The sequence below is a fragment of the Pelobates fuscus genome, chromosome 4 (assembly GCF_036172605.1).
Source record: "Pelobates fuscus isolate aPelFus1 chromosome 4, aPelFus1.pri, whole genome shotgun sequence".
NCBI classification, from domain to species: domain Eukaryota; kingdom Metazoa; phylum Chordata; class Amphibia; order Anura; family Pelobatidae; genus Pelobates; species Pelobates fuscus.
In genome coordinates this window covers 186,927,878-186,955,811 of record NC_086320.1, presented here as the reverse complement: position 1 = coordinate 186,955,811, position 27,934 = coordinate 186,927,878, and the positions used below count along the sequence as shown (strand labels likewise).

The following is a 27,934-nucleotide window of genomic DNA, read 5'->3' as shown; positions in this document are numbered from 1 at the left end:
CTTGCCACCTCTGTCCAGCTTGAAAATTTACCATTAACGACAACTCTTTGTATTCTGTTTTTAAGCCAATGCTCTACCCAAGAACAAGCATTTTCATCGAGACCGATTTCCTTGAGTTTGAACACTAATCTTTTGTGTGGAACTGTATCAAATGCCTTGGCAAAATCCAAATAGATCACATCCACTGCAACACCCTGATCTATACTTCTACTTACTTCTTCGTAGAATGCAATCAAGTTAGTTTGACATGACCTGTGCTTCATAAAACCGTGCTGATTTTTGCTGATAACCATATTCTTCTCAAGGAATTCTTGAATATTATCCCTTAATAACCTTTCAAATATTTTACCAGCCACAGAAGTTAAGCTCACAGGTCTATAATTTCCAGGCAAGGATTTTGAACCCTTTTTGAATATAGGAACCACATCTGCCTTCCTCCAATCCTCCGGAACACTTCCTGAAAGAAAAGAATCTTGAAAGATTAAAAACAGAGGTTCACTTATTTCTACACTTAGTTCCTTAAGTACACGTGGATGGATACCGTCAGGCCCTGGAGCTTTGTTTATATTAACTTTCTTTAGTTGCTGCAGCACATTGTCTTGAGTTAACCAATTACAATTATTCTGCAAGTTTTTAGTAGCAATCATTTGCACATCTATTGCCATGGGTTCTTCTTTAATATATACGGAGGAGAAATAGTTATTTAGAATTCCTGCCTTTTCTTGGTCTTCATTAACTAACACCCCCGTTTCAGTTTTAAGTGTACCTATACTTTCATTTTTGTTTTTTTTGGAATTTATGTACTTAAAAAATGCTTTGGGGTTGGTTTTGCTCTCTTTAGCTATCATTTTTTCATTTTGAAGTTTAGCAAGTTTAATTGCCTTTTTGCACGCATTATTTGCTTTCTTATATCTTTTATAAGATGCATCTGATTTGTCTGATTTAAATGCTTTAAATGCCCTTTTCTTATTTTTAATCTCTTGTTTTACTTCTCTACTAAGCCACATTGGTTTTAATTTGTTTCTTTTATACTTATTTCCCAATGGTACATACTGAGAAATGTACCTTTCTAATATTTGTTGGAAGATGATCCATTTATCCTCTGTCAGGGTACCTGTAGTCTCTACCTCAGAGGAGGTGAGAGACTTAGACGTTTATCCTCCCAGAGGGGTTGTTTCTTCCGTTCCTCGCGAGGGATCCACTTCCTTATATGACACGACGCTCAGTAGTCGACGTCATGACGCCAACCCGGGTCGACCTGTCAGTCAAGTCCCGAGCACTAATCAGGACTCGTCGGGGGCGTGATTACCCTCTAGAATCAAGGTATAAAGTAAGGCTTTCGGCATCTGCTCATTGCCCTGTCGTGGTTCTAGCCTGTCTAGTCACTCAGTGCTCTTGTATTCTAGTTGTCTCTTTGGTTCTGACCCGGCTTGTTTGTACTACCCTGCTTACCTCTGTTACCCTTTGACTCGGCTTGTCTCTCGCTTACCTGTCCTCTCGTTCCCTCGACCTCGGCTTGTTCTTTGACCATTCTCTACTTACTCCTTACGTTAAGTCCGGCCATTCTAAGGTCCGGTATACGTACCTACCACCTGTTTGTACTCTGCGTGTTGGATCCCTGTCCCGATCCTGACATTACGACAGGGCCAATGGATCCTGCAGGTAAAAACACTCAGGTTGGTCCTTCTGACTCTAGGTTCGATGCCATGGATCACAGAATGGACCAGATGGCTCTAGCACTACAGGCGTTACTATCTCGTTCTAGTAATCAACCAGAGGAGATGCGTAATACTTTTATCTCTCCTGTGAGTTCAGGTCTAGAGGTAGCCACTGTAGGTGCTTCTTCCCGTATCACTCCACCTGTACGTTATGGTGGTTCTCCAGAGAAGTGTCGTGGTTTCTTAAACCAAATAGGTATCCATTTCGAATTACAACCCCGCTCCTATCCTACAGATAGGGCGAAGGTTGGATTTATTATCACATTACTTGTTGAGAAAGCTTTGAGATGGGCCAATCCATTGTGGGAAAATGATAATCCGTTAGTATATAATTATAATGCCTTTGTAGCTGCTTTCAGAAGAACTTTTGACCCCCCAGGTAGAAAGGTCAATGCAGCTAGATTATTGTTGCGCCTTAGACAAGATAACCGAACACTTGTGGATTATGCACTAGAGTTCAGGTCCTTGGCGGCAGAGGTTAAGTGGAATGAACAGGCTTATATAGATATTTTTAAACGGGTTATCAGACTTAATCCTTGACGAGGTTGCTACTAGAGAGCTTCCTGAAAATTTGGAGGATTTAATTTCTTTTATTTCTCGCATTGACGAACGTTTAAGAGAGAGGCAGAACACTCGAGAGAGAAACCGTAGATCTTCCTTTAAACTAGCTCCTTCATTTCAAAGTTCTGAATCCACAACCTCACTTTTTCCAGAACCTATGCAGATAGGCAATACTCGCCTCTCAGAAGAGGAGAGACAGTACAGGAGAAGGGAGGGGTTGTGTATGTACTGTGGAGTCAGAGGTCATTTACGCCTAAATTGTCCTAATCGCTCGGGAAACGCTTGCACCTAAGTTTCTCTAGAGGACAGGCCTTGGGTGTTTCTATTTTGTCCTCTAATCTTAATTATAAATATCACAGGCTTCTGCTACCCGTTTCTTTAACTTGGGAGAAGGGAGTACTAGAAACTATGGCATTGATTGATTCCGGAGCTGCTGAGAGCTTTATCGACCAAGTTTTTGTTACCAAACACGCTATCCCATCCCAGTTAAGGGAGACACCCTTGGCCATTGAGGCCATAGATGGTAGACCTTTAGTTGAGCCTGTTATTTTCCGTGAAACCATACCCATTAAATTAACTGTTCGCATCTTACACGAGGAAGACATATCTTTATTGCTTATTTCTTCTCCTTCTGTTCCCATAGTCCTGGGGTATCCTTGGTTAAAAAGACATAACCCTATTATTGATTGGGAATTAGAGGAGATAATCTCATGGGGTCAGGGTTGTCAGGACAGGTGCTTACGGACAGTGTCACCGCTTTGCGCAGTTAACACACAGATTAATTCTACCTACTCTACAGAAGCACAAATACCGCCCCTGTACCTGGATTTAAAGGCAGTATTTGACAAAAAGAATGCTGATACTTTACCTCCACACAGGTCTTTTGATTGTAAGATTAATCTACTACCTGGTACTATGCCCCCCAGGGGTAATGTATATCCTTAAAGAGAACTTAGTCTTAGAGGAGTATATTTGTGAGAACCTTGAAAAAGGATTCATTAGGAGATCCTCCTCTCCTGCCGGGGCTGGGTTTTTTTTTTGTTAAAAAGAAGGATGGTACACTAAGACCTTGCATTGATTATCGAGGTTTGAACAAAATAACCATTAGAAATGCCTACCCAATTCCTTTGATTACCGAGCTCTTTGATCGTCTAAAAGGCTCCAAGATTTTCACCAAGTTAGATCTCAGAGGGGCGTATAACTTGGTGAGAATTCAGCAGGGACACGAGTGGATGACGGCGTTCAATACCCGTTATGGGCACTATGAATACACAGTAATGCCTTTTGGTCTCTGTAATGCACCGGCAGTATTTCAGGACCTGATCAATGAAGTTCTTAGGGAATTTCAACATGACTGCGTTATTGTATATCTGGATGATATACTTATACACTCTAGAGAGATTGAGACTCACCACAGACAAGTCAGAAGGGTATTGCGCAAGCTTCTTCAACATGGCCTGTACTGCAAATTGGAGAAATGCAGCTTTGACCAATCCCAGATAAACTTTCTTGGTTATGTGATTTCTGGGGAAGGGTTTAAGATGGACCCGGATAAGCACCAGTCCATTTTGGATTGGCCTTTACCCAGGGGTCTCAAGGCCATTCAGAGGTTTATTGGATTCTCCAACTATTATAGGCGCTTCATTAAGGGTTACTCTTCAATTATAGCTCCTATTACCAATATGACCAGACAGGGGGCTGACACTAAGAACTGGTCTACTGAAGCCCTTCTTGCCTTCAAAACACTCAAGGAACTGTTTGCTTCTGCACCAATTTTAGTTCACCCTGATACGACTCTGCCTTTCCTACGCGAGGTAGACGCCTCAGAGACAGGTATAGGTGCTATCCTGTCCCAAAGGTTAGGTGTGGATAAGCCCTTACATCCATGTGGTTTTTTTTTCCAAGAAACTATCAGGCCCTGAGAGCAGATATGACATTGGTGACAGGGAACTACTAGCAGTTATCATGGCTTTAAAGGAGTGGAGACATTTATTGGAGGGCACCTTACATCCTGTTACTATTTTGACAGACCACAAGAACCTGTCCTATATTGGGGAGGCCAAGCGCTTGTCCTCCAGGCAAGCTCGTTGGTCTTTATTCCTCACGCATTTCAATTACGTGCTCACTTATAGACCTGGTTCTAAGAATTCTAAAGCCGATGCTTTGTCTCGACAATATGAACCTTCTGCGATATCGGAGCCGGTTTTGTCTTCTATAGTACCCAGGTGCAATATTATCGCCAACACGAGTCTTAAGATTCACTCTCCGTTGCTTGGTCAGATCATGAAGTTGCAGCATCTGGCGCCTAAACAGACTCCTGGGGCTAGGCATTTCGTTCCTCCTGAACTCCAACTGGAACTCTTACAGTGTTTTCACAACAGTAAGGCGGCTGGGCATCCGGGTATTCGCAAGACATGTTCCTTGATCTCTAAAGATTTCTGGTGGCCTTCTTTACGGAAGGATATTAGGGATTTCATCGGAGCATGTGAGGTCTGTATGAAGACTAAGCAACCTCATACGCTTCCATGTGGTTTGTTACAGCCCTTGAACATTCCAGAGAGACCATGGTCCTGTTTGGCTATGGACTTCATTGTAGATTTGCCTGTTTCTAAAAAGCAGACTGTGATCCTCACGGTGGTTGATAGGTTTACCAAGATGGCACATTTCTTGCCCTTAACTAAACTCCCGACTTCTCCTGAATTGGCGGAGATATTCGCGAGAGAGATTTTTCGCTTACATGGGATACCTTCCGAAATTGTTTTCGATAGAGGTTCCCAATTTGTTTCACGTTTTTGGAGATCCTTCTGTTCTCAACTAGGCATCAAATTGAATTTTTCTTCTGCCTATCACCCTCAGTCTAACGGAGCTGCTGAACGTACTAATCAAAAGATTGAACAATATTTGCGTTGTTTTGTTTCTGAACACCAGGAAGATTGGGTCGGTTTGATTCCTTGGGCGGAGTTTGCACACAATAATCTTGTTTGTGATTCTACTCGTTCCAGCCCCTTCTTCATGAATTATGGCTTTCATCCTTCCATTCTTCCCTCGGTTTCTCCTTCCCAAGGGGTACCGTCGGTTGATGTTCATGTTGCCAATTTGAGGAAGTTGTGGGATCAGACTCGACAAATTCTCCTACATAATTCCATGTTGTTCAAGAAACACGCTGATAAGCACAGAAGGGCGGCTCCGGTTTTTGTTCCAGGTGATAGGGTATGGTTGAGTACAAGAAACATTCGTTTAAAGGTTCCTTCTATGAAATGTGCTCCTCGTTACATTGGCTCTTACAGGGTTCTAACTCGAATTAACCCAGTTGCGTATCGCCTAGCTCTTCCAGCTGCCTTACGTATCCCTAACTCCTTTCATGTTTCCTTACTGAAACCGTTAGTCTGTAACAGATTTTCCTCCACTATATCCTCTCCTCGCTCTGTTCAGGTTGAGGGTCAGGAGGAGTATGAAATCAACTCCATCATCGATTCTCGAATCTCCCGGGGGAAGTTACAATATCTTATTGACTGGAAGGGATATGGCCCTGAGGAGAGGACTTGGGTACCTCAGGAGGATGTACATGCTCCTCGCCTCCGCAGGGCTTTTCACTCCCGTTTTCCATCTCGTCCTGGTTCCTTCCGCCCGGTGGGCGTTTCTGAGAGGGGGGGTACTGTCAGGGTACCTGTAGTCTCTACCTCAGAGGAGGTGAGAGACTTAGACGTTTATCCTCCCAGAGGGGTTGTTTCTTCCGTTCCTCGCGGTCCTCTTGGCCATTTACAAGCCGACCGCGAGGGATCCACTTCCTTATATGACGCAACGCTCAGTAGTCGACGTCATGACGCCAATCCGGGTCGACCTGTCAGTCAAGTCCCGAGCACTAATCAGGACTCGTCGGGGGCGTGATTACCCTCTAGAATCAAGGTATAAAGTAAGGCTTTCGGCATCTGCTCATTGCCCTGTCGTGGTTCTAGCCTGTCTAGTCACTCAGTGCTCTTGTATTCTAGTTGTCTCTTTGGTTCTGACCCGGCTTGTTTGTACTACCCTGCTTACCTCTGTTACCCTTTGACTCGGCTTGTCTCTCGCTTACCTGTCCTCTCGTTCCCTCGACCTCGGCTTGTTCTTTGACCATTCTCTACTTACTCCTTACGTTAAGTCCGGCCATTCTAAGGTCCGGTATACGTACCTACCACCTGTTTGTACTCTGCGTGTTGGATCCCTGTCCCGATCCTGACATCCTCATAGTCTTAAATTAGAGGGACAAAGGTTTAAAAATAACATCATGAAGTATTACTTTACTGAGAGGGTAGTGGATGCATGGAATAGGCTTCCAGTGGAAGTGGTAGAGGTTAACACAGTAAAGGAGTTTAAGCATGCGTGGGCTAGGCATAAGGCTATTCTTACTATAAGATAAGGCTAGAAACTAATGAAAGTATTTAGAAAATTGGACAGGCTAGATGGGCCGAATGGTTCTTATCTTCCGTCACATTCTATGTTTCTATGTTTCTATGCCAGCGACTGGCAACTTCACCCTCCAGTGTTTCGAATGCTGGACCTCCTGCGAGGTCCCCTTCATCTGGATCTATTCGCGTCCAGGGCGAATTGTCAGACAGAATTGTTCTTCAGCTGGCTTCCGGATCCCCTCAGCGTGGCAATGGACGTATTCCTTCAAGTGTGGCCTCCATCGGGGGCATATGTGTTTTTCCCCTTCTCCATGATCCTCCGGACGTTGCATGGGATCAAGCTTCTGAGGGTGTCGATCGTCCTGATCATGCCATTGTGAAGGAGCCAACCTTGGTTCCTTCTATAGTTGGAGTTATCGCACAAAGACCTGCTCATGCTACCTGTCTCTAAGTTTCTCCTCTGGGATCCAGCAGGGAATCCACATCCATTGGATTCCCTGTCCCTGGTGGCCTGGACAATTTCCGGGGTTCATAGGATGTGTTGGGGCTATCGACTACGGCTAGAAATTTACTCTGGGACTCTTGGGCAAATGGCACCAGACAATCATATCTGCATGCCTGGCGATCCTGGCATGGCTGGTTTCTGGAGAGATGTTTGGATCCCTTTACGGCCCCTATCATGGCCGTCCTAAACTTCTTGGCTGAATTGTTTTCTCAGGGTAAGTCATATAGGACTATTAACATTTTCCGATCGACTATCTCCGCGGCTCATGTACCTTCTCTGGTGTTGGTAAGGACTCCACGGTCTGCAGAGTCCACCGAGGTATGCACCTTTTGAGACCCCCTGGTTCTCGCTATTTCTCATTTTGGGACGTCTCACTTGTTTTGTGTTTCCTTGAGGAATGGCCTGATAACGGGGACTTGTGTCTGCACCAGCTTTCCGCTAAACTGTGTCCTTTCGTCGTGTTTCGGATGTTCATGCCTTTGACATAGAATCTTTTTCTTTTTGTTTCTATCTCACGCAGGACGAAATCCAATTCATCTTCTGTTTCAAATCACTACTTTCCAGATAGACGACGTCTCTGTGTGGCACGTTGTCTATGGATGTATATCTCTGTGACTTCATTATGTCATCCTTCTGCCCATGGGCAGCTATTGATATCCTACAGTCGACCGTTTGGGGCTGTTTCTGCATCTACAATTGCTCATTGGATTCGATGGATTCTTTTGGCGTGGTGAATAATTTAAATTAGTCCCTCACCGAGGCTAGAATAATCACTAATTATATTCCAGGCACAGGGGAGGGATTAACCTATTTTCTATAGGAGTGTCCTGGACCTAAGAGTCAATGTAATTGTGTGTATGTTTTTACTGTAGTCTACTCTCAGGTCCAGAGGGGAGTGCCCTTTGCATAAGGACCTGCATATAAGGCCAGTTTTGCCTGCCAATAAATGTGTTCCCGCTTACCCTCAACACAGAGCCTTGTCTTGTGATTGTAAGGAACAGCTATACCAGCTATAATCCCTGCCCTTGGATTGCTATAATCACTAGTTCTTGTAAGAACTACACTGCTATACCTGCTCTACTCTCTGGATTGGGAGAGGTCTACCCACTGGAAGCTGGATCCTGGTTGTGGGTCCAGGGTGGGTGGAGGACGGCGAGAGCCCAACCAAACTGTAACACTGGAAGTGGGGACTATTGGTGGAGTGCTTGGACGCTGATGGTGTCTGCTTGGACTACTCGGTGAGCACTGATAAGCAGCGATTGGCAGAAGCACCCGGTTGGGGTGCCAGGCAGCCCACCACAGTGGGTATTCAGATATTTTGTTAGGTGGCTGTCAGGGTTTCATTCTGTACTGTTTGAGCTAATGTTGTACAATTTAGTATAGAATTTATAAAATTATTTTGTGATGTCCTCTGATTTGCCTATCAGAGGTCCTAATTTTGGGTATAAAGGTATTTTTTTGTCTCTGTCTGCCACAATTCTTGCCCTGTTGGTTATAGTTATGCTTAGTGATTAAGAGGGCTTGTTTGGTTTTATTGTCCAATAAATCATTAGGTTTACATCTGGTCTCTGTAAGCTGGGCCAGTGTATCTGGTGCTAGGGATTGTTTATGTCGATGGTCTAGGAGGTATCATTTATGTAATGTTTGAATGTCAGCTTGCTTGCGTTTTAAGCCTCTGATCCTAGTTGAATAAATTCCCCTCGAATTACGCATTTTTGTGCATTCCACAATGTGATGAGAGAGATGTGGGCAGTGTCATTTTCCTAGAAATAGAGGGTGAGGGCCTCTGTAATGTGCGCTTTAGCTTCTGAGGATGCATGAGGCATTAATTCAGTTTCCAGAAGCAGTTAAAGGGTTGTAGCATTACAGGTGCTAGTAATAGAGTGATCATGGCATTGTCAGACCACGTGATAAGTTCAATGGAGGTGTGTGCAAGTGTACAAGTAAATGAAGATGAAAAAACTTAAATGGTGAGAGCACTCTTAATGAAAATAAAACTTTACCCTTTTTGTACACTTGGGTATACCAATGCTTTAAAATCCTGTAGATTAAAACATAAAAGACCACAACATAGGGTAATAACGTACAAATTGACAGTGTAACTAAATTGAGTAACAGGTTACACTCACATGGTCTTGAGCCACTTAATAAAAGCTGGCTCAGACTAGGCGTATAATAGGTGAATACACATGGAAATCAGACTCCAAACTGCTCCTCCTTCGAGGTCTTTCAGGGTGTTTGTTGCTTTAAAATATTCCTGGATGCAGGAAAAATATTTGCAAACAATTTATTAAACACACTTACTAAAGCAGTTGGTAAAAAACAATTAAAATGCAATTCTGTCTAAAAAGTCCACTTGTGGACTTTTTAGATAGAATTGCATTTTAATGGCGGACTTACAAAATAACATCCTCGCGGATGTCACCGCATTAAGGGGTGAGCTGGAGGGCCACACGAGCCGAATTGCCTCACTCCTCGTACAGCAGGGAGAAACAACTCACCAAATCCACGGCCCAGAGGAAGCAGAGGATCTTCTACAGGCCTTGGGCCTACCACGGGACTCTCTCCCCCAAGCGGATCACTGAGCCCCCACCACCCCGGCTCACGGCTGGGACCCAGTGAACTGTGCCCCCTTTGTACCACGAAACACCACACCGGTCACATACACCTCGGCCACCACCTAAACAGAGCTGAGGTGCCCACGCTCCAATCCTGGCAACACCATCGATCAACTAAGGCATGCACGATAGCCGGGACCACCTGCAGTACCATCCATCTGCACGACCAACCAGCCGACTAACCTCTATGATACCAAGGACTGCTAACATTGACCCCCCAGGCTACAGCTCGCCACAGTTTTACCTTCTTCTATCCAGGCTACTCACTTATATTTTGCTTTTCAGGTTATTATTACTGCCTAAATAACACTGTGTTTTCGACTTTACTTTTATTCTTAAAGCATGAGTTTTCTGAGGTTAAAACGTAATCTATAGACAGGGCAGTGCATCAAACATATAATGCACGCAACTAGTTGATACTCTTTGTTCCCAATCGTATTACTTTATATTTGTTATAATTGTAAACATATCTCACAAACCCGACCAACGTGGTCTGCATATGCTAAGGGTTACACTTAGCTTTCTCTATGTGACACTCCATCACAAGGAGTAATCATTATCTTACAAGCCTGAGTATCTGCAGCGAGTGAACTTAGCTCTTGCTGATTGCTCAACTACTGAAAGGAAACCTATATAACGATAGTCCGGCACCATAGCATGCAAAGAGCAGAATATGAAACCTAAACAAACCTGAACGATCCATGAGCACAAATTATATGTCCTGTTCATTGTTTTAGCCCTAACCTACAGTTATATCTACAAAAATGTGTTCAGCTTGAACGTCATTTTAAGTTATAATAGTACTAGCCTGCCTGAGTCACTAGCGTTTCAAACCAGCAGTACCTGAATCTATCATTGACTAGCATTGTACTGCTTACCCTGTTTACTATTTACATTTATTCAATACTTAAAATTGTGCATGTTAACTTTATGTCCTGCATGTTAAGCGAGGATATATATAGGATCTCTGATAACTTTTAAACTGAAATTATTAAAGGCTTATTTAAATAAAATGTTAAATACATTTACAGCTTTAAATGTGACCAAAAGATACTAAATGATGTGTTAAGCAGCCAGCCCAATTCACTAGAATAGCATAAGTATTCTACTATTTAAAGTGCACAATTCCTGCACATAATGACTTTGCTTACTCAGGTACAGTCTTTAGTCTATTGCAATGGCAGGATTAAAGTCCACCAATTTTAAAAGGGAAAGCTTACTTAAATAAGTGGTACTATCCCACTGTACCTGTAGTGCTAGCAGTAAGGAAATTAGAACAATGATATTGTACTACTGACTAATCAGATCAAACACATGTAATCTCAGTGAATTTCATAAACTAGGTTTTCATAAAATAACATGAAATAAGATTAAATATCAATGTTGTTTATAAATACATGTTTATAGACCAGGCAATAAGAGCATTCAGCAGCCTGTTCTCTCAGAGCCAGAAACGAGTACAGTAAATTTAAAAAGTCCACAGTCAACCACACATGAAGGGTGAAATAATTGCTTCTTTAAAAGCTATATGCTGCTGCAATTATGTATATGAAAACAGATTAGGGCACAGTGTAGAAATAAAAATACAGTTTCAAATCTCATATATGGGGATTCAGTTCCACCACATATTCAACAAGTCTGAAAGAGGCTAATTTTAATAATATGTTGTAAGAGCATTGTGAATATATATACTGCAAAATTAATTTGATATTGCAAAGCCTGCAATATTCTAAACAGACATTAACATTTAAGAAAAAAAGAAAAATAATAATGCATTAAGAATAATGCATAAAAAAATGCAGTGTCAATTAAAGTGATAATGATCTGATATAGTAAATCACATTGCATATCACATATCTGCTATATGAAAAGTATAATTAAGGTAACTTTACTGTCCAAAGCCCCCTCGCATCTATTTTATAAAATCTATACTTTTCTGTGGTCACATCCAAAGAAGCCTCTGAAACTGGGCTGCTCATCCTAAAAGGAATCAGATTTCACACTTAAAAAAATAAATAAAATAAAATAAAAAATTATGATAATAGAAGAGGTATTGTGGGAACATCCAGAACATGCGTTTTTGTATATAATCTTAATTTGCAGATATTTATGCCTTAAAGACATATAAAGGATATTTAATTAAATATGCAGGTATCTTTAAACATTAAGCAATGTTAAAAAAAATTAAATAAATAATAATAAAAAAATATATATATATTTTTACCACAATATAAACAGCTTTGTTAAACAGATTTAAGTACAAGTACTTATGACAAGAAATATACAGAATACGTTTACAACAGGCAGGTTTAGCATAAATGCAAAGTTGTTGTTTTTTGGGGATTTATTATTGCCCAAGAAATCTCTGAACATATTCAGAATTTTTGAGAGCAGCAAGTAAGACAGCAGATTGCAATGTACACCATTACAATATTGCTTTGCCGATTTAGATCAGAGCTTTAAAGAATAAATAAATACATGTTCTATAGCTCGTTAGACCACTGGCTTTTATTGAACAGTTGGCACAACACTTATAAAATAGTTTGTTATACTGCACATTATAGGTGTGACAGAGTAAAAATACTATTTCACTGTTTAATAGACTTACCCAGTATTTAAGAACGACATGTTACTTGCATGTGATCGGAGCTTTGAGGGAGGTTCTAACTACGCTTAATTAATTCATTAATTTATTAAAGAAAAAAAAAAAAGAATTTTGTTTTGTTTTTTTCCTTGCAAGTGAATTTTCAGCGCAAGGTCATTTTGAAGTTCACAGACTATTCGGATTTTAAAAAAATCTGTTCTTTATCTCACAATACGAACGGCCTTGTAATTCCTATGCAACCTTAAACGTTGGCTTTTAAATGTTATTGTTTTAACTTTAATATTTCATAGTTACAACAGAGGATAAAGTAATTTAAAGAAAGTATATTAATTGATAGGATTTCATTTATCTATTTTGGTCCACTGTAAACTGATCTCGAGTCTCAGTCTGGTGTTCAAACAGTTTTTCTTACGATACGTTGTGTGTTTATATCCACAACTGCATTTTGCTTTGTGGTAACAAATTGAAAGCCTGGCATTGTAATACGTGTATGGACATGCTTATAACAAAGCATGGTCCCTGTCCTCATATAGTTGGCCGTTAACAGGCACTTTGATGCAATGTGTCTGTGGTCACTGGATCACAAAAGCATACCCTATCTCTCAGTCATGATGCAGAGTTTATGCTTGCAAGGATATCCAGACCTTATCCACCTGGTATCCACATTAATACTCCTATCGTTTAGAGGGGTTAATTACATAATACCCATTGATGGTAATATGTTGGTTGTTCTTCCTATAGAGGAAAGATAGACCTGCCCTAAAGCTTTTTCATGGCTACGACAAGCTCTTACGGAGAGAGGTAATGTACTTCTGACTCCTGAAAAGGAATATTGGTGGTCCAATATGGGAAATACTGTAATTCATATGTTTAGTAATCATAAGCATTTGCTTATTGCCACATTACTGATGTACTGTTTATTGAAATATTAATATCTAACATACTTTTTGAATTACTATATATTGGAAGTTTGCCAACATCTCATGGTTATAAATATGTTTTTGTATGTGTTGATGCATGTACCAGGTTTACTTGGATATATCCTGTGGGAAGTGCAACCTCTGATACCACGTTTTCTAGTCTCACTTCCTTAGTATGCATTTGATAATTCCAGGACCATCCATTTGGATGGTGGTCCTGCAGTTACTGCAAAGGAAACCTAAAACTGGGCAACCACATTTGGGTTACTTTGGGATTTCAATGCCCCAACCACCCCGAGAGTAGAGGAGTTATTCTCATGCATGAAAAGCTGCATTCATTCTAAGGATGAGAATATAATTTTGCCTCTTTACAAATCCCTGGTAAGACCAAATATTGAATATGCTGTGCAATGTTTGGCACCTGTTCTGAAGAAGGATATTATGGCACTAGAAAGAGTTCTGAGGCGGGCTACAAAATTAATAAAAGGAATAGGACATTTTAGCTATGGAGAAAGGTTAACAAAATTAAACCTCTTTAGTTTAGACATTTTTTTTTTTGCCTCAAAGGGGATTTGATAATATTATACAAATATATCCGAGGCCAATACAAACCATTGTATGGAAATCTAGTCACAATCAGGACTATACATAGGACACGAGGTCATGCATTTAGACTGGAAGAAAGAAGACTTAATCTAAGGTGTAGCGGTTACCCCGATGAGTAAAGCGGTTCCCACCGCTAGAGGGTGTCCTTCTCCCAATGAGCGAGGGGTATTCTCAGCATCCAGTAGTCATCCACGTTGAGAATCTCTTAAAAGAGCTAGTGTTATAGCTGTATAGCAGTTTCCCCCAAATAAGAGACGAGACTCTAGATTTAGGGTGAAGTAGAACTGATTTAATGGGCACACAAGCATTTCTTTTATACAAGTTTTCCAACAAGATTACCACTCACGTGGACCTTGTTGGGCACTGAAGACACAAACTTAACAACCATCTATTTACAGTTACACAGTTAAATACTCCCATTCATTACTGTACATTCCTCCCCTCTGCTTTGGAGATAATTGAGTTAATTGCTGTATCAGCTCAATTATCTCCAAGCGAAAAAAAAATACTTTTACTTTTATAACATCAAAACTATACATGCAATTTCAATAAAACGTATATTTTCTGAACCAGCATAATTAGGTAACAAACACATCCAAAAATCATAATATCGGTTCAGGGGTTCGGGAGATAGATGGAAGTCTCTTTTCACCAACCGCACGCATGTTTTCATACCCAAAACAGTGCTACAGATTCAGGCTGTGCAGCCGGTCTAACTTCTCCTTCAAATAAAGTACAAATTGCACAAACGGATGCTTTCGTGCTTACTGTCATTAGATGCATCCTGTTAGGGAGTTTATGCTCCAGAAATAGCGCTCTGTTCGTATGATTTCAGCCAAACACACGGAAGGTAGAAGTTTCAGCAGTGTTCGTGGAAATAGTAGCCGAAAATAGTTCCACACGTTCTATGACAAAACACCACTGAGTGCGTTCGACTAAACAAAATGGCCACTGCCACGTGTTCGTACAGATGAACACCGACCCCTCTGTTGATCAATTAGAATGTTTTGGAGGTGTTAATACAGTCAGGGAGGGTAATGGGTGCCACACTCCTGTTCTGGGTGGTCAGTTGTTTGGCAGGAAATTCGTGATTCGAACGGCTCTTAGCCCAATAAAGGTTCATTCATTTTAGATGAATGATTTTAAATGAACTGTTTTTTTCACCATAAGAACAATAAGGATGTGAAATTCTCTAACTGAATAGTACATTTTATCTTAATCTGTACATATATTTAAACAGCAAGTAGATACATACTTGCAAAAACATGATATTCAATGATATAAATTTTCAACTGTAGGGTAATAGCTTCTATATCCAAGGAAAAATCTTACTGCCATTCTGGGGTCAAGAGGGGATTTTTTTTCCTAGTTTGTTGCAAAATTGGAAGTACTTCAAACCTTACAGTCTCCTGACCTTAATATCATCGAGTCACTCGATAGAGATCTCAAGCATGTGGTTCATGCAAGACGACCAAAGACTTTGCATGACCTGGAGGCATTTTGCCAAATTGGCAGCTATACCACGTGCAAGACTTAGGGGCCTCATAGATAATATTACAAAAGACTGCACGCTGTCATTTATGCTAAAGGGGGAAATACACAGTATTAAGAGCAAAGAGAATGCAGACTTTAGAACAGGGATCATTTAATTTTTTTTTTTTTTTGTTGCCATATTTTTTTAATGATTGTTCCATTCTGTGAATCCAATGCATAGAGGCCTCATCTCACAACTTGTAGGCCTTAAAAGTTCTGCTGGTAATATCTTGGTGCCAGATACTACAGGCCATGTTCAGAGGTCTTGTTGCCTTGTTTCATCAGAGCTGTTTTGGCAGCACAAGGGGGATCTGCACTATATTAATCAGGTGGTTTTATTGATGTGGCTGACCAGTGTAGATTATATATGAAAAAAAGAAAGAGTGAAAAAAGTATTATTTATTAGTTTCCTAAGTAAATATTTAGATGCTTTAAAATAAGAGTGGCAATCTTGGAAATAAGTAATTTTTACATTTAGGTTTAAATATAATAGAGAGGGTAATTTGACAATGACATTGGAAATACATTAACAACAAAGGGGATATCTTTTTACAGCAATAAAGTTAATGTAATCCATTTTAATGCACATTTAACATGATGCTAGACAATTTGGCAAACTATTGCTCTACAAATGATGGCTAAATCCAAAGTGCAACAATTGAGGGAACTTCATGTAGGAAACATTGTATGGCACACAAATGGGCTACATCTGTAGTAGTCAAATCATCTGCAACTATAAATAATTAATTCGTAACAGCCTCTCTCTTTTGTAAGAAATTAAGACGTCTGTGGTATGAAGATAATTTTAGTACTTGGATCCTGCAAAGCATATACAGTGGCAATCAACAAACTGTTATGACCTACCCAGCTGACTATTATCTGTATTGATTGAATCATTCCAGGTCATTTAATGTATCCAGGTATATGTTGAAAAAGAAAATGGTGCTTATGCTTATGCGCGGAGGACAAAGAGCAAAAAGTAATAATTACAAACACCTACATAATTTATTAGCTCACTTCTATCCAGCCTACACAATTTTGCTTTGATCAATCATAACTAATTAAAAACGCAATAGGGAAAGCCCAAACAAAAAAGGAAGAGATTAGAATTGGCTAAAAAAAACATGTCAATTGGTCTGAGGAACAACAGGACAGAGTCAATTGTAGTGATAATATCAGAATATCAATAATTCATAGTGATTTAATAAAGTATGTAAGAATAAGAATTGGAAAATATTTGCTGCATAAATGCATTAAGCTATCAAAAGGCATTCAGTTAGTGTTATGATGCTCTATGACAGCAAAATATGTGGGCAGAAATGGTGAGAAGCTATCAAATATGCTTAAATTATGTTTTTCTTCGTTTTATCATAGTTTAGAATTCTGAACCCCTAAGTTTAGTAGTAGCCACAGCACCCAAAAGTGGAAATCCCAGCTATTTACCTTAACATCCCACTTCTTACTCATTAAAAATATTATATTTTTTTAAATCAACAGTCCAAGGCTCGTTATTGACTGTAAGCATTTTTTATTTTTTTTTAACAATGTCTGGCAATTCATATACCATATTACATGTCTGAAAGGTCTGTTGATATAATACCAAAATTATCTAATAAGCCTTATACAGTTATGTTCCTTGACTGCATTATTTAAAATGATGAGCAGTAAACAGATGACAATTTTCATAGTATACTTTGTAATGAATGTCTCCATCATACTATCCAAAGATCTGTTCACAAATAAGCACCACTTTTTTTTCAAAATATACCTGGATACATTAAATGACCTGGAATGATTCAATCAATACAGATAATAGTCAGTTGGGTAGGTCATAACAGTTTGTTGATTGCCACTGTATATGCTTTGCAGGATCCAAGTACTGAAATTATCTTCATACCACAGAGGCCTTAATTGCTTACAGAGTAGCCCGCTATCTGCCATCTGCTCCTTACTAGTAAAATTACTAGTAGATATACATGTTCTTTTCAAAGTAAAGAGAGAGGCTGTCATGGATTAATTATTTAGAGTTGCAGATGATTTGACTAGTACAGATGTAGCCCAATTGTGTGCCATACAATGTTTCCTGCATGACGTTCCCTCAATTGTTGCACTTTGAATTTAGCCATCATTTGCAGAGCAATAGTTTGCCAAATTGTCTGGCATCATGTTAAATGTGTATTGAAACAGATTACATTAACTTTATTGCTCTATTTGTTTATTTGTTTATTTGTTGTTAAGGTATTTTCAATGTCATTGGCAAATTACCCTCTCTATATTATATTTAAATCAAAATGTAAATATTAGTTATTTCCAAGATTGCCACTCTTCTTTTAAAGCATAGACTAGTGCAGAATACATACATTATGAATATCTGTTGTTTTGGATCTTTTGTCAGTGTTGTAAATATTTACTTAGGAAACTAATAAATAATACTTTTTTCACTCTTTCTTGTTTTCATATTTAATCTACAATGGTCAGCCACAACATTAAAACCATCTGATTAATATTGTGCAGATCCCCCTCATGCTGCCAAAACAGCTCTGATGCAACAAGGCATGGACTCCCCAAGATTCCCCTCTGAACATGGCCTGTAGTATATGGCACCAAGACATTACCAGCAGATCTTTTAAGGCATACAAGTTGTGAGATGAGGCCTCTATGCATCAGATTCACATAACGGAACAATCATAAAACAAAACATGGCAACAAAGAAAAAAAATGAAATGACCTTGTTCAAAAGTCTGCATATCCTTAGTACTTAATACTGTGTATTTCCCCCTTTAGCATAAATGACACCGTGTAGTCTTTTGTAATAGTTGTCTATGAGGCCCCTAATTCTTGCATATGGTATAACTGCTCATTCAGAAAAATGCCTCCAGGGGGGGCGGAGCCAGCAAGGCAACGGAGCGGTCGCAACTTTCAGAGCTCCTGCTCTAACTTACCTTACCACGGCTTTTATGGTGGAACCCGAAGCCCAAAGACCCCTCAAAACTTGCCTACAACCGGCCGACAAATTATGGGCCGCAAAACCAAGAAAGCTAAAGCGGACAGAACCTCCCAAGGGAGAGACATTGGAGAAATGCTGCGGAATTCGCAGCAGGCCGCGTGGTCCAACATGGCGCCGGCCGACGACCTCACCTCCTACTCCTCGGAGGACTTCACACCGGACCTCCTGGAGGGACCACCTTACGGGGCCGTGTCAGACCGCAAAACGACCCCACAGAGGACCGGGGACCCGGTCACCGCAGACCAACTTAAAAAAATTTTAGCGGATCTCCGCAAAGACCTAGCAACTGATATGGCTGGATATAAAGAGGCCATTGCAGGAGCCACATCTAAAATCTCCCAGCTGGAGGTCCACTCCACTACCCAAGACACCAGGATATCAGAGGTGGAAAAGCAAGTGGCAGACTTGGCACAGCGGCAACTAGCTACTTCAGACAGGCTAGACGCTATGGAAGACCAGAGGCGGCGGTATAATCTGAAAGTCAGGGGGATTCCAGACTCGGTCGACACAGCTGACTTACCCCATTTTATGCGACGCTTCATCGGAGGCCTGCTCCCACCAAAGCAAGCTAAGTCCCTGAAGTTGGATGGCATGAGCACCGGTGACAGCGACGGCCGACCTCATCCTCAGACTCCAAACACTATCAGACAAGGCCGCACTACAAACGGCTCTGCGGGGCAAAACTCCCTTTCAATTCGAGGGCGCCGCCATTACAGTTTTCCCAGACCTCACCAAGAGCACACTTACCTGGAGGAAATCGCTGCAGCCTCTCCTGCAACACCTGCGAGCCCAAGATATCCCCTATAGATGGGGCACACCACGAGTCGTGATGTTCACACAAAACGGGACTACCCATAGAGCACAGGGATATAAGGAGCTGGAAGCACACCTACTATCAACGGGCATTTTGCAGGCCCCACCGGCGAGAGGAACAGGACTGTCCCAGCTGAACCCGGCCACCATTCGGGAATTCACCCCGAGAGGGCAACGAGGTGCCTCACCAAATGGCTCACTCACCTGAGAGACTCATAGAGACTTGTATGTTCCACCAATACAAAAAACAAAGAAACAACCACAGTTAGAGAATGTTTTCGTTTTATCTGTATTACTGTTCTCCTCTATTTACGTTTTGCTGTGTTTTCTCCCTTATTCTACTTTTCACTTCCTTTAATAATGTGCACCTGGTACTACAAAAGCAAAGCATGATAGCCTTCTAGGTAATCGATCAAACGGTACCACAAGTGAGAAACTAACACACATACAGAGAGGACGCACAGACACTTGTTAAATGACGGCCTGCTTACCGCACGGCCGAGTAACCACCACCGCTCACAAAACACTATTAACCCCCCCCCCCTCCCTCTGGGAACCAACATCACACTGCCAAACACGTAGTCAAGTAGAAGGAGGTATAACACCATCATAGGTAACATTACGCTGACCCCCCATTCTTACCATACCCATAAGGGGCTTCACACTTGAGACCATCTAAGGTTGGATAGTATAATGTCCTAAAAATATAAAATGTGCTATGTTTTTCTATGAATGCCAATAACTGTTTAATATTGTTGACTGCTATGTTAGCAAATGCTGTTGGGGCATTGCTCACTTACTTGTACTCTAAACGCACAATTAAATAAAGAATTTAAAAAAAAAAAAAAAAAAAAAAATGCCTCCATGTCATGCAAAGTCTTTGGTTGTCTTGCATGAACCGCACATTTGAGATGTCCATATAGTGGCGTGATGATATTAAGTTCAGTAGACTGTAATGGCCACTTCAGAACCTTCACCTTTTTCTGCTGTAACCACTGGAGGGTCAACCTGGCCTTGTGCTTAGTGTCATTGTCATGCTGGAGAGTCCAAGAGTGTTCCATGTGCAGCCTTAATGCAGAAGAATGCAAATTGGCTGACAGTATTGTCTGATAACATGCTGCATTCATCTTGCCATCAGTTTTCACAAGATTCCCCATGCCTTTAGAGCTCACACACTCCCAATACATCAGTGAGCCACCACCATGCTTCACAGTGGGGATGGTATTCTTTTCACTACAGACCTTGTTGACCCCTCTCCAAACATAGAGCTTATGGTTGTGACCATAAAGCTTTATTTTGGTTTCGTTACTCCAAATTACAGTGTGCCAGAAGCTGTGAGGCATCTCGAGGTGTTATTGATCATATTGTAACAAGGCTTTTTTGTGGCATTGGCACAGTAAATGCTTCTTTCTGTCAACTCGACCATGCAGCTCATTTTTGTTTAAGTATCGTAGTATTGTGCTCCTTGAAACAACACACCATCTTTTTCCAGAGCAGTCTATATTTCTCCTGAGGTTATCTGTGGGTTTTTCTTTGTATCCTGTACAATTCCTTTGGCAGTTGTGGCTGAAATATTTCTGTGGCTAAAATATTTCTTGGTCTACCTGACCTTGGCTTGGTATTAATGTTCCTCAAACCATTCTTGAACAATTTTTGCAGAGTGGCAAGGTGCATTATCCTACTCAGTTTCAAACATTAATTGACATAATGAAAGCATTAACCTGACATGCATATCTACATTACATATTCACTTTCTATTGGTTCACTAAGCATAATTAATGTATGCATGTATTGATAGTGTTATTGTTTTTACTGGTGTGCCTGGGATCTGCATAGACACACCTTCACTGTATAAATCCTTTGTTCCACCATAAAACAGGCAGAGTAAGCTCTGAACTACATGTTGTCTTAGTTATTTATCCCCCAATCGTGCTTAAAATGGTGGTGGATCAAAATCACTGTAGGACTTGCTTAGGGGCTAAATGTCAGAGGCTTTCAGAGTGTCACTGTCTACAAGAGCGTCACTGTCTGAGCCTGCCAGAATGGAGTGAGCCTCCTCTGCTGAATAACAGCATGTCATCATTATTTTTAATTAATTTGCCTACCCGCCTAATACCTACTACCTCACCCACTTCCCAATTCCCACTTCCACGCACAGAAAACCCAACACCCGACCGAGATATTAAAACAAAATTACAAATCACAGATTAAAGTGCTGTGATTAGCACTAAAGAGATTATTATTATTATTTTTTTGTACAGCAAAGATACTGTACAGTACAGTGGTTAGCACGGGCAAATGCCTGGTGGGCCGTGATATCCATGGGCCGAGGTCGGCAGGGAAGGTCACAGGATCTCCCCAGCTGGTCCATGCAGGGCCGGCACTATCCCTGCTGTTTTCCATGATGGGCCGGTGGGGAGATCAAAGATCTTCCTCACTGGCCCACTTGCATAGACATGCAGCTTGGGAAGGAGAGGAGGACCCGGCGGAGTTCGATCTTGCAGTTCCGCCGAGTTCCTTTCACGAACTCCGGAGCATTGCCATGGCAACACCCCCAATCTCGCAAGAGTGAACTCTAGTTTTGCAGTTCACTCACCACTAGCACCACCAGGGATGGTGTGAGAGTGCCGGTCCCCCCCCCCTCCCAGGTACCACCGTGCCATTCCCTCCCAGGCTAAAGAAAAGAAGGGAGAGGGGGAATATAAAGCCTTTTTTTTAACCCCCCAACACACAATCCCTTCTAACATATACACACACACACACATCACCCTCACACACAGAACCCACAGCACCCTCACACACATAACCCACATCACTCTCACACACAGCACTCTTACACACATCACCCACATCACCATCACACACATCACCCACATCACCCTCACACACATCACCCTCACACACAGCACCCTCACACACAGCACTCTTACACACAGCACTCTTACATACCACCCACATCACCCTCACACACAAACACTTTACCCCTCACACATACACACGACACCCCTCACATACACACTACACCCCTCACACACACCCATTGCATCCTTCACACATACCCACTGGACCCCTCACACAGACCCACTGCACCCCTCACACATACACACAGAAGCCCCCAACACACTGCACCACACACACAATACTTCCAAACATATATATATATATATATATATATATATATATGGGATCCAGAGTGTGTATGTTAAGAATGTAGTGTGTTGTGTGTATATACAGGAGTCTAGTGTGTGTTTGAAGGACCCAGAATTTGTATAGGAGATCTAGTGAGTGTGTGTAAATAGCAGATTCAAAGTGTATATAGGGATCTAGTGTGTGTATGTGTGTATGTGTGTAGATGATCCAGAGTTGGGTAAGGGATCTAGTGTGTGTCTTGAATGTATTGTGTTTAGGGGTGCAGTATGTGTGTGAGCGGTGCAGTAATATATATATATATGTATATATATATTACTGCACCGCTCACACACATACTGCACCCCTAAACACAATACCACACCACAATCAGCTCACTCTACACACTCTACACACACGCAATCCCACAAGCAGGCTCCAAACACACGCACAATACTCTTTCCTGGACCTTTTTTCTCCTGGTATCCCATTTATAGAGACTTTAGAGACAAGTTGCAAGGAAACACAGTGCAAGCATGTTATTAAATGTGCTTGCACAGGGCAGAACAAATACAGTTTTTAGGTTTTTAAAAAAAATCATGCTAGAGATCTTCAGCAGAGCTCTGCGCATGGTCTGCCCTGAAAGAGCATTGAACCAACATGCTCACTTTGAGAGGGGGGATGTGTGTCATTGGTGATGACAAAGCACACCCTCTCTGACCCGTCCCCTTCTTAGTGGGCCGCTGTGATAAAAAAAATGCCAAATTGTTTGCCCAGTCCAGCCCTGGTCAGCACTGAAAGGGTTAAAAACAATATATTTTAATTTTTTTTGCAGTAAGATACACTGTAGCAATGATCTCTCTGCCTCTTTGAAAAACATTACTGGGCAGGCCTTCACTAGACTACCAAATTACAGAGCATGACTTTTGAGATGGAGCACCAGCTCTAATTTAACAAATTAAGAATATATGCACCCAGTATGTTTGATATATTCCCAGACATATATATAACCAGACAGATTAACCATACCATATTTGTCATTATTCCCATGATTTTCAGCTTGTTCAAAATAAATGGTGAGCATCAAAAGAAAAATATTTCACAAACATTTGCCATAGCCATATCTATGTAATATGTAACGTAATGCTTTTACAAGTTAAGAACTTTCTAGTTTAAATCAAAGTTCATTGTTTGTATGTAATTTTATATGTGTAGTCATTGAAATCTTACACAGCACTAAGGAACATGTTGGTACTGTATAAATAAAAGATGACAATAATAATAATCTTGTCTCTGCTTATACATATTAAACAACAGTTCCAAATTGTATATTACAAAAAAAAACTATAAAAAACAGATAGGCGTAATTTTCTTTTTGTCTTTTACAACAAAAAAGCAAATAAGTGAGTCCCATTAAACAAGTGACTGCATTTCTTTACCTAACAGTGCTATAAACAGGCACTGCAGTAGATCTGTATTTGTAAAAGTGGATCACAGATGGTATCTGTTAAATTACCAAATTTAAACAGGGTTTTAAACACAGCACAAGTATTAAATGCATCTTACTCTGTGGGAATCTAGGCGGATTGTCATTGACATCAGTCAGTGTGATGTTCACCGTGGTGGTCCCAGATAATCCTCCCATCTGGCCTCCCATATCTTTGGCCTGAATAACCACTTGGTAATGTTCCCTGTTCTCCCTGCTCATATCTGGTAAGGCAGTTCTGATTATGCCTGCAAAAAAAACAGCACATTAAAACATTGTTTACAGGAAATACATTGCATATGTGAATGCTTGGTAAGCAGATTTACTTTTAATTACTATCCAGTTTCATGTAATTGGCACAAAAATAAAAGAATGTAAGCTACCTTTTCAAAAACAAAAAAAAACAAGCAGTGCTTACAATTTAAAGTAATCTAACTACAAATCTATATATTTACCCATCTATCTACTATTTCAGACAACACTAATTTATGTTTTCAGTTTTATATGAGTTGAAGAGCTGTGCCTTTCCGTGCAGTATATTATTTGATATATACCTGATAGTTTAAGTTGGGACAATGATGACTGTACAATAACTACACAATACCCAATAAGCAGTTTTCTAGTAATACTGCAAGCTGAATGGAAGCATCAAAAAGAAGCATTGTCTAAATCAATGGTTCCCAACCTTTTTTCACTTGTGTACCCCTTGGAAGCCTATTTAATATTTCCATAATATTTTAATATATTTCCACCCCACATATTAGCAAAATGTTTGTAATTAAAATAGTTGCTGCCATTTCAAAAGTAAAGATACGCAGACACAAAGCTATACACACTGACAAATACGCAGATACACAGACACACTTGCAGATACACAGACACACTGATACACACACTGACACACATACATATACACATACTGAAACACATGCAGATGTACAGAGGCAGGTTCAAACACTGCCACACATGCAGATACAGACATATAGATACACACACCGACAAACATGCAGATACACAGACACTGATATACATACTGACACACATGCAGATACCTAGATACACATACTGGCCCACATGCAGATACACAGATACAAACACTGACACACATACAGATACAGACATACAAATACACATCATGACAGACATACAGATACACAGATGCAAGCATTAACACAAATACACTTGCACAGACACACTGTCACACATGCAGATACATAAATACAAACACTGACACAAATACAGATACAGTCACACATATACAAATACTGACTCACACATGCAGATGTATGGACACACAGATAAAAACATTGCCACACACTGCTGCACATGCAGATACAGACACACACTGACACATATGCAGATACATAGAAACACAGATACAAATACTGACTCACATACAGATACAAACACTGACACAGATACAGATAGGGCTGCCATCAGAAATCTTTGGGCCCCTTACACAGCTTAAACTCTGGGCAACATGGAGCCTGCCTCTAAACCCACCCTGATGATCCCGTCTCCAAGTCTGATACACATACACACATACATAGATACACAGACACACTCACTGACACGCATGCAAATACACAGACACACATATACACACACTGATACATTGATTAACACACTGGCACACTAATACACACACACACAGACACACAGACACAATGACACATAATTACACATACCTATACACACATATGTATACCCACACTGACACTCATGTACAGGCACTCAGACACACACTGACAAAGAAGACACAGACACAAACACAGATACACACTGACATACAAATACATACACAGTCATGGGCCCCCTGGAATGACTGGCCCTGTCGCCTTGATGACCACTGCAACAGGGGTGCCCGCCAGCATTTTGGTGCAGCCCTGACTGCGCGGAAAAACTGCCGGGGCCGCATGGAAGGAGCCCATTGGATGGCCCATGCTCTTGGGGCCACCCGATGGCAATGGATTTCCAAGGGCCCGGTTAGTGCTGCGGCGCGTTAAGAGTGCGACTGGGCCCCAGTGATGACGTCAGAGCTGGGAGGAAGCCGTCACTTCCTCCCAGCCAACTGAGCGCTGCACAGGAGGAGAGGAGGGAGTCAGAGTGGGAGCTCTGACTCCCATCAGCATGAGGCAACCATTGGACCCCAGGTAAGTCACTACATTTTTAACAGTTGTGTGTGTGTGTGTGTGTGTGTGTGTGTGTGTGATAAAAATTGTCTGTATCAGTGTATGTATGTGTGTGTGTGTGTGTGTGTGTGTGTGTATATGTATATGTATATGTATATGTATGTGTATGTGTCTTTGTGTGTGTCTGTATGTACAGCTGTGTGTGTGTGCGTATGTGTGTGAGTTTGTATGTATGTGTGTGTGAGTCTGTGTGTGTATCTGTTTGTCTGCATGTGTTGGAGGGGACGTATGATGTGGGGGGTAGATGAATGGGGGCGGGGATGTATGGGTAGGGGGGCTTTTGCTGGTTGGGGCTGGGGAGTTTGGCGCTTATTCCTCTCTGCCCCCCCTCATTGCTTTCCCCTCCCGATGGGCTAGGTCTGTTTCAGCTTGGAGGACATGCCTGCCACACTTTAAAGGGGAGAATTAGAGAATCCAGGGAGCCCAATTGTGCAATGCCTAAAAACATTATTAAAAAACAAGTTTAAAAATGCTTACTTTGCAAGTAGTGAGTTATCTACTAAGGTAACTCACAAAAAAGCTAAAGAGTCAGACAGTCTTTTATGGGTTCCAGAGTTTCCGATCACATAAAGTACTCAAGAGGTGGGCATAATGCTTCATACTACATGTCCCAAAGAAGTGGACGAGGGATTCTCATGTGATTGGGAACTTTGGAACCTGGAAGAGACTGTAAATACCAGGGCCAGCATGCCTTATTTAGCGTTTTTGTGAATTACCTTAAGTGAGAACTCATCACTTGCAAAGAAAGCATTTTTAATCTTGTTTTTTCTTAAAGTCTCCCTAGGTTAAATAGGTAATCTGGATGTGGACCGTGCTTAAAGGGGTATTAGCTGCACCTTGCTGACAAATCCCCCAAAATGCCAAAAAGATCATCAGAGTTTGCTGTATATCTTATGCAGAAGGAGCTTGCTAGCATTTTGGATATGGACTGACCTTGTGGGCAGTTTCAGTCTTTTATGCAAATGGTAAAGGTTCTCTAGTGGTACTAGTGAACAAAAATAATTTTAGACCTGAGAAAGGATTAACCAATGGGTAAGCTGACAGCATCTCTGCATCTCAGATGTGCAACTCATGCGCACAGTGCCTAAACACCACATCTTGAGGGGACTTAACCCCTTAAGGACACATGACGTGTGTGACACGTCATGATTCCCTTTTATTCCAGAAGTTTGGTCCTTAAGGGGTTAAACAAATATTATCCCTTTTAAAAAAAAAAGCACAGAATTAGTCTAAAAATGTCTTGTATGTGTGAGCAGATTATCAACTACCCCCCTGTATATGGTGTACCCACAGTCTAACACTACATGTTCACTACATGTTTTTTCTTCTCTTTATTACATGTGAATTAGTTTTTAAGAGTAGTGGTATTTATTTACCTCTTCCCTACAATATGTGACTTGTAACCTGGGATAACATTTGACAGCTGTCTAACTTGAGCAAACCAAACCAGAACAAATCAATTTCACACACAATTCTACACTAGATTGTGTTGTTGATTTTTCCATGTTCAGTGTTAACATCATTGAGACAAACACTATAAGTTACAACCATGTATGTTGCTGATGCACAAGTGTTTACATTAGACAATACATCTATTTTAATAATTTATTTTATTACATTTGGTAGTATGGAAGCTACACATGCTAGTGCTTAAATATTGTTCATATTAAACACTGATTATTTTTACTTTGTCGTATATAATTGATTAAAAAGAATTAGCTTTTTCACCCACAAATGAACTCCAGAACACACATATAAACATATCAATATAATAAGCGAGATAACTGCATGGAGTAACAATAATGTGCATTTTTAATGTATTTAATTAAAATATATATATTTTACAGCTATAAAGCTGT

At 40.8% G+C, this 27,934-nt stretch overlaps 1 protein-coding gene across 1 annotated transcript in view; it reads right to left on the bottom strand.

The window, feature by feature from the left end:
- Positions 1–27,934, bottom strand: part of LOC134608749 (cadherin-9-like) — a 338,385-nt gene that overhangs the window by 95,269 nt on the left and 215,182 nt on the right. The window contains exon 5 of the mRNA XM_063451835.1: positions 23,964–24,131. Within this exon, the coding sequence (XP_063307905.1) occupies positions 23,964–24,131 (168 nt within the window). The remainder of the gene's footprint in view (positions 1–23,963; positions 24,132–27,934) is intronic.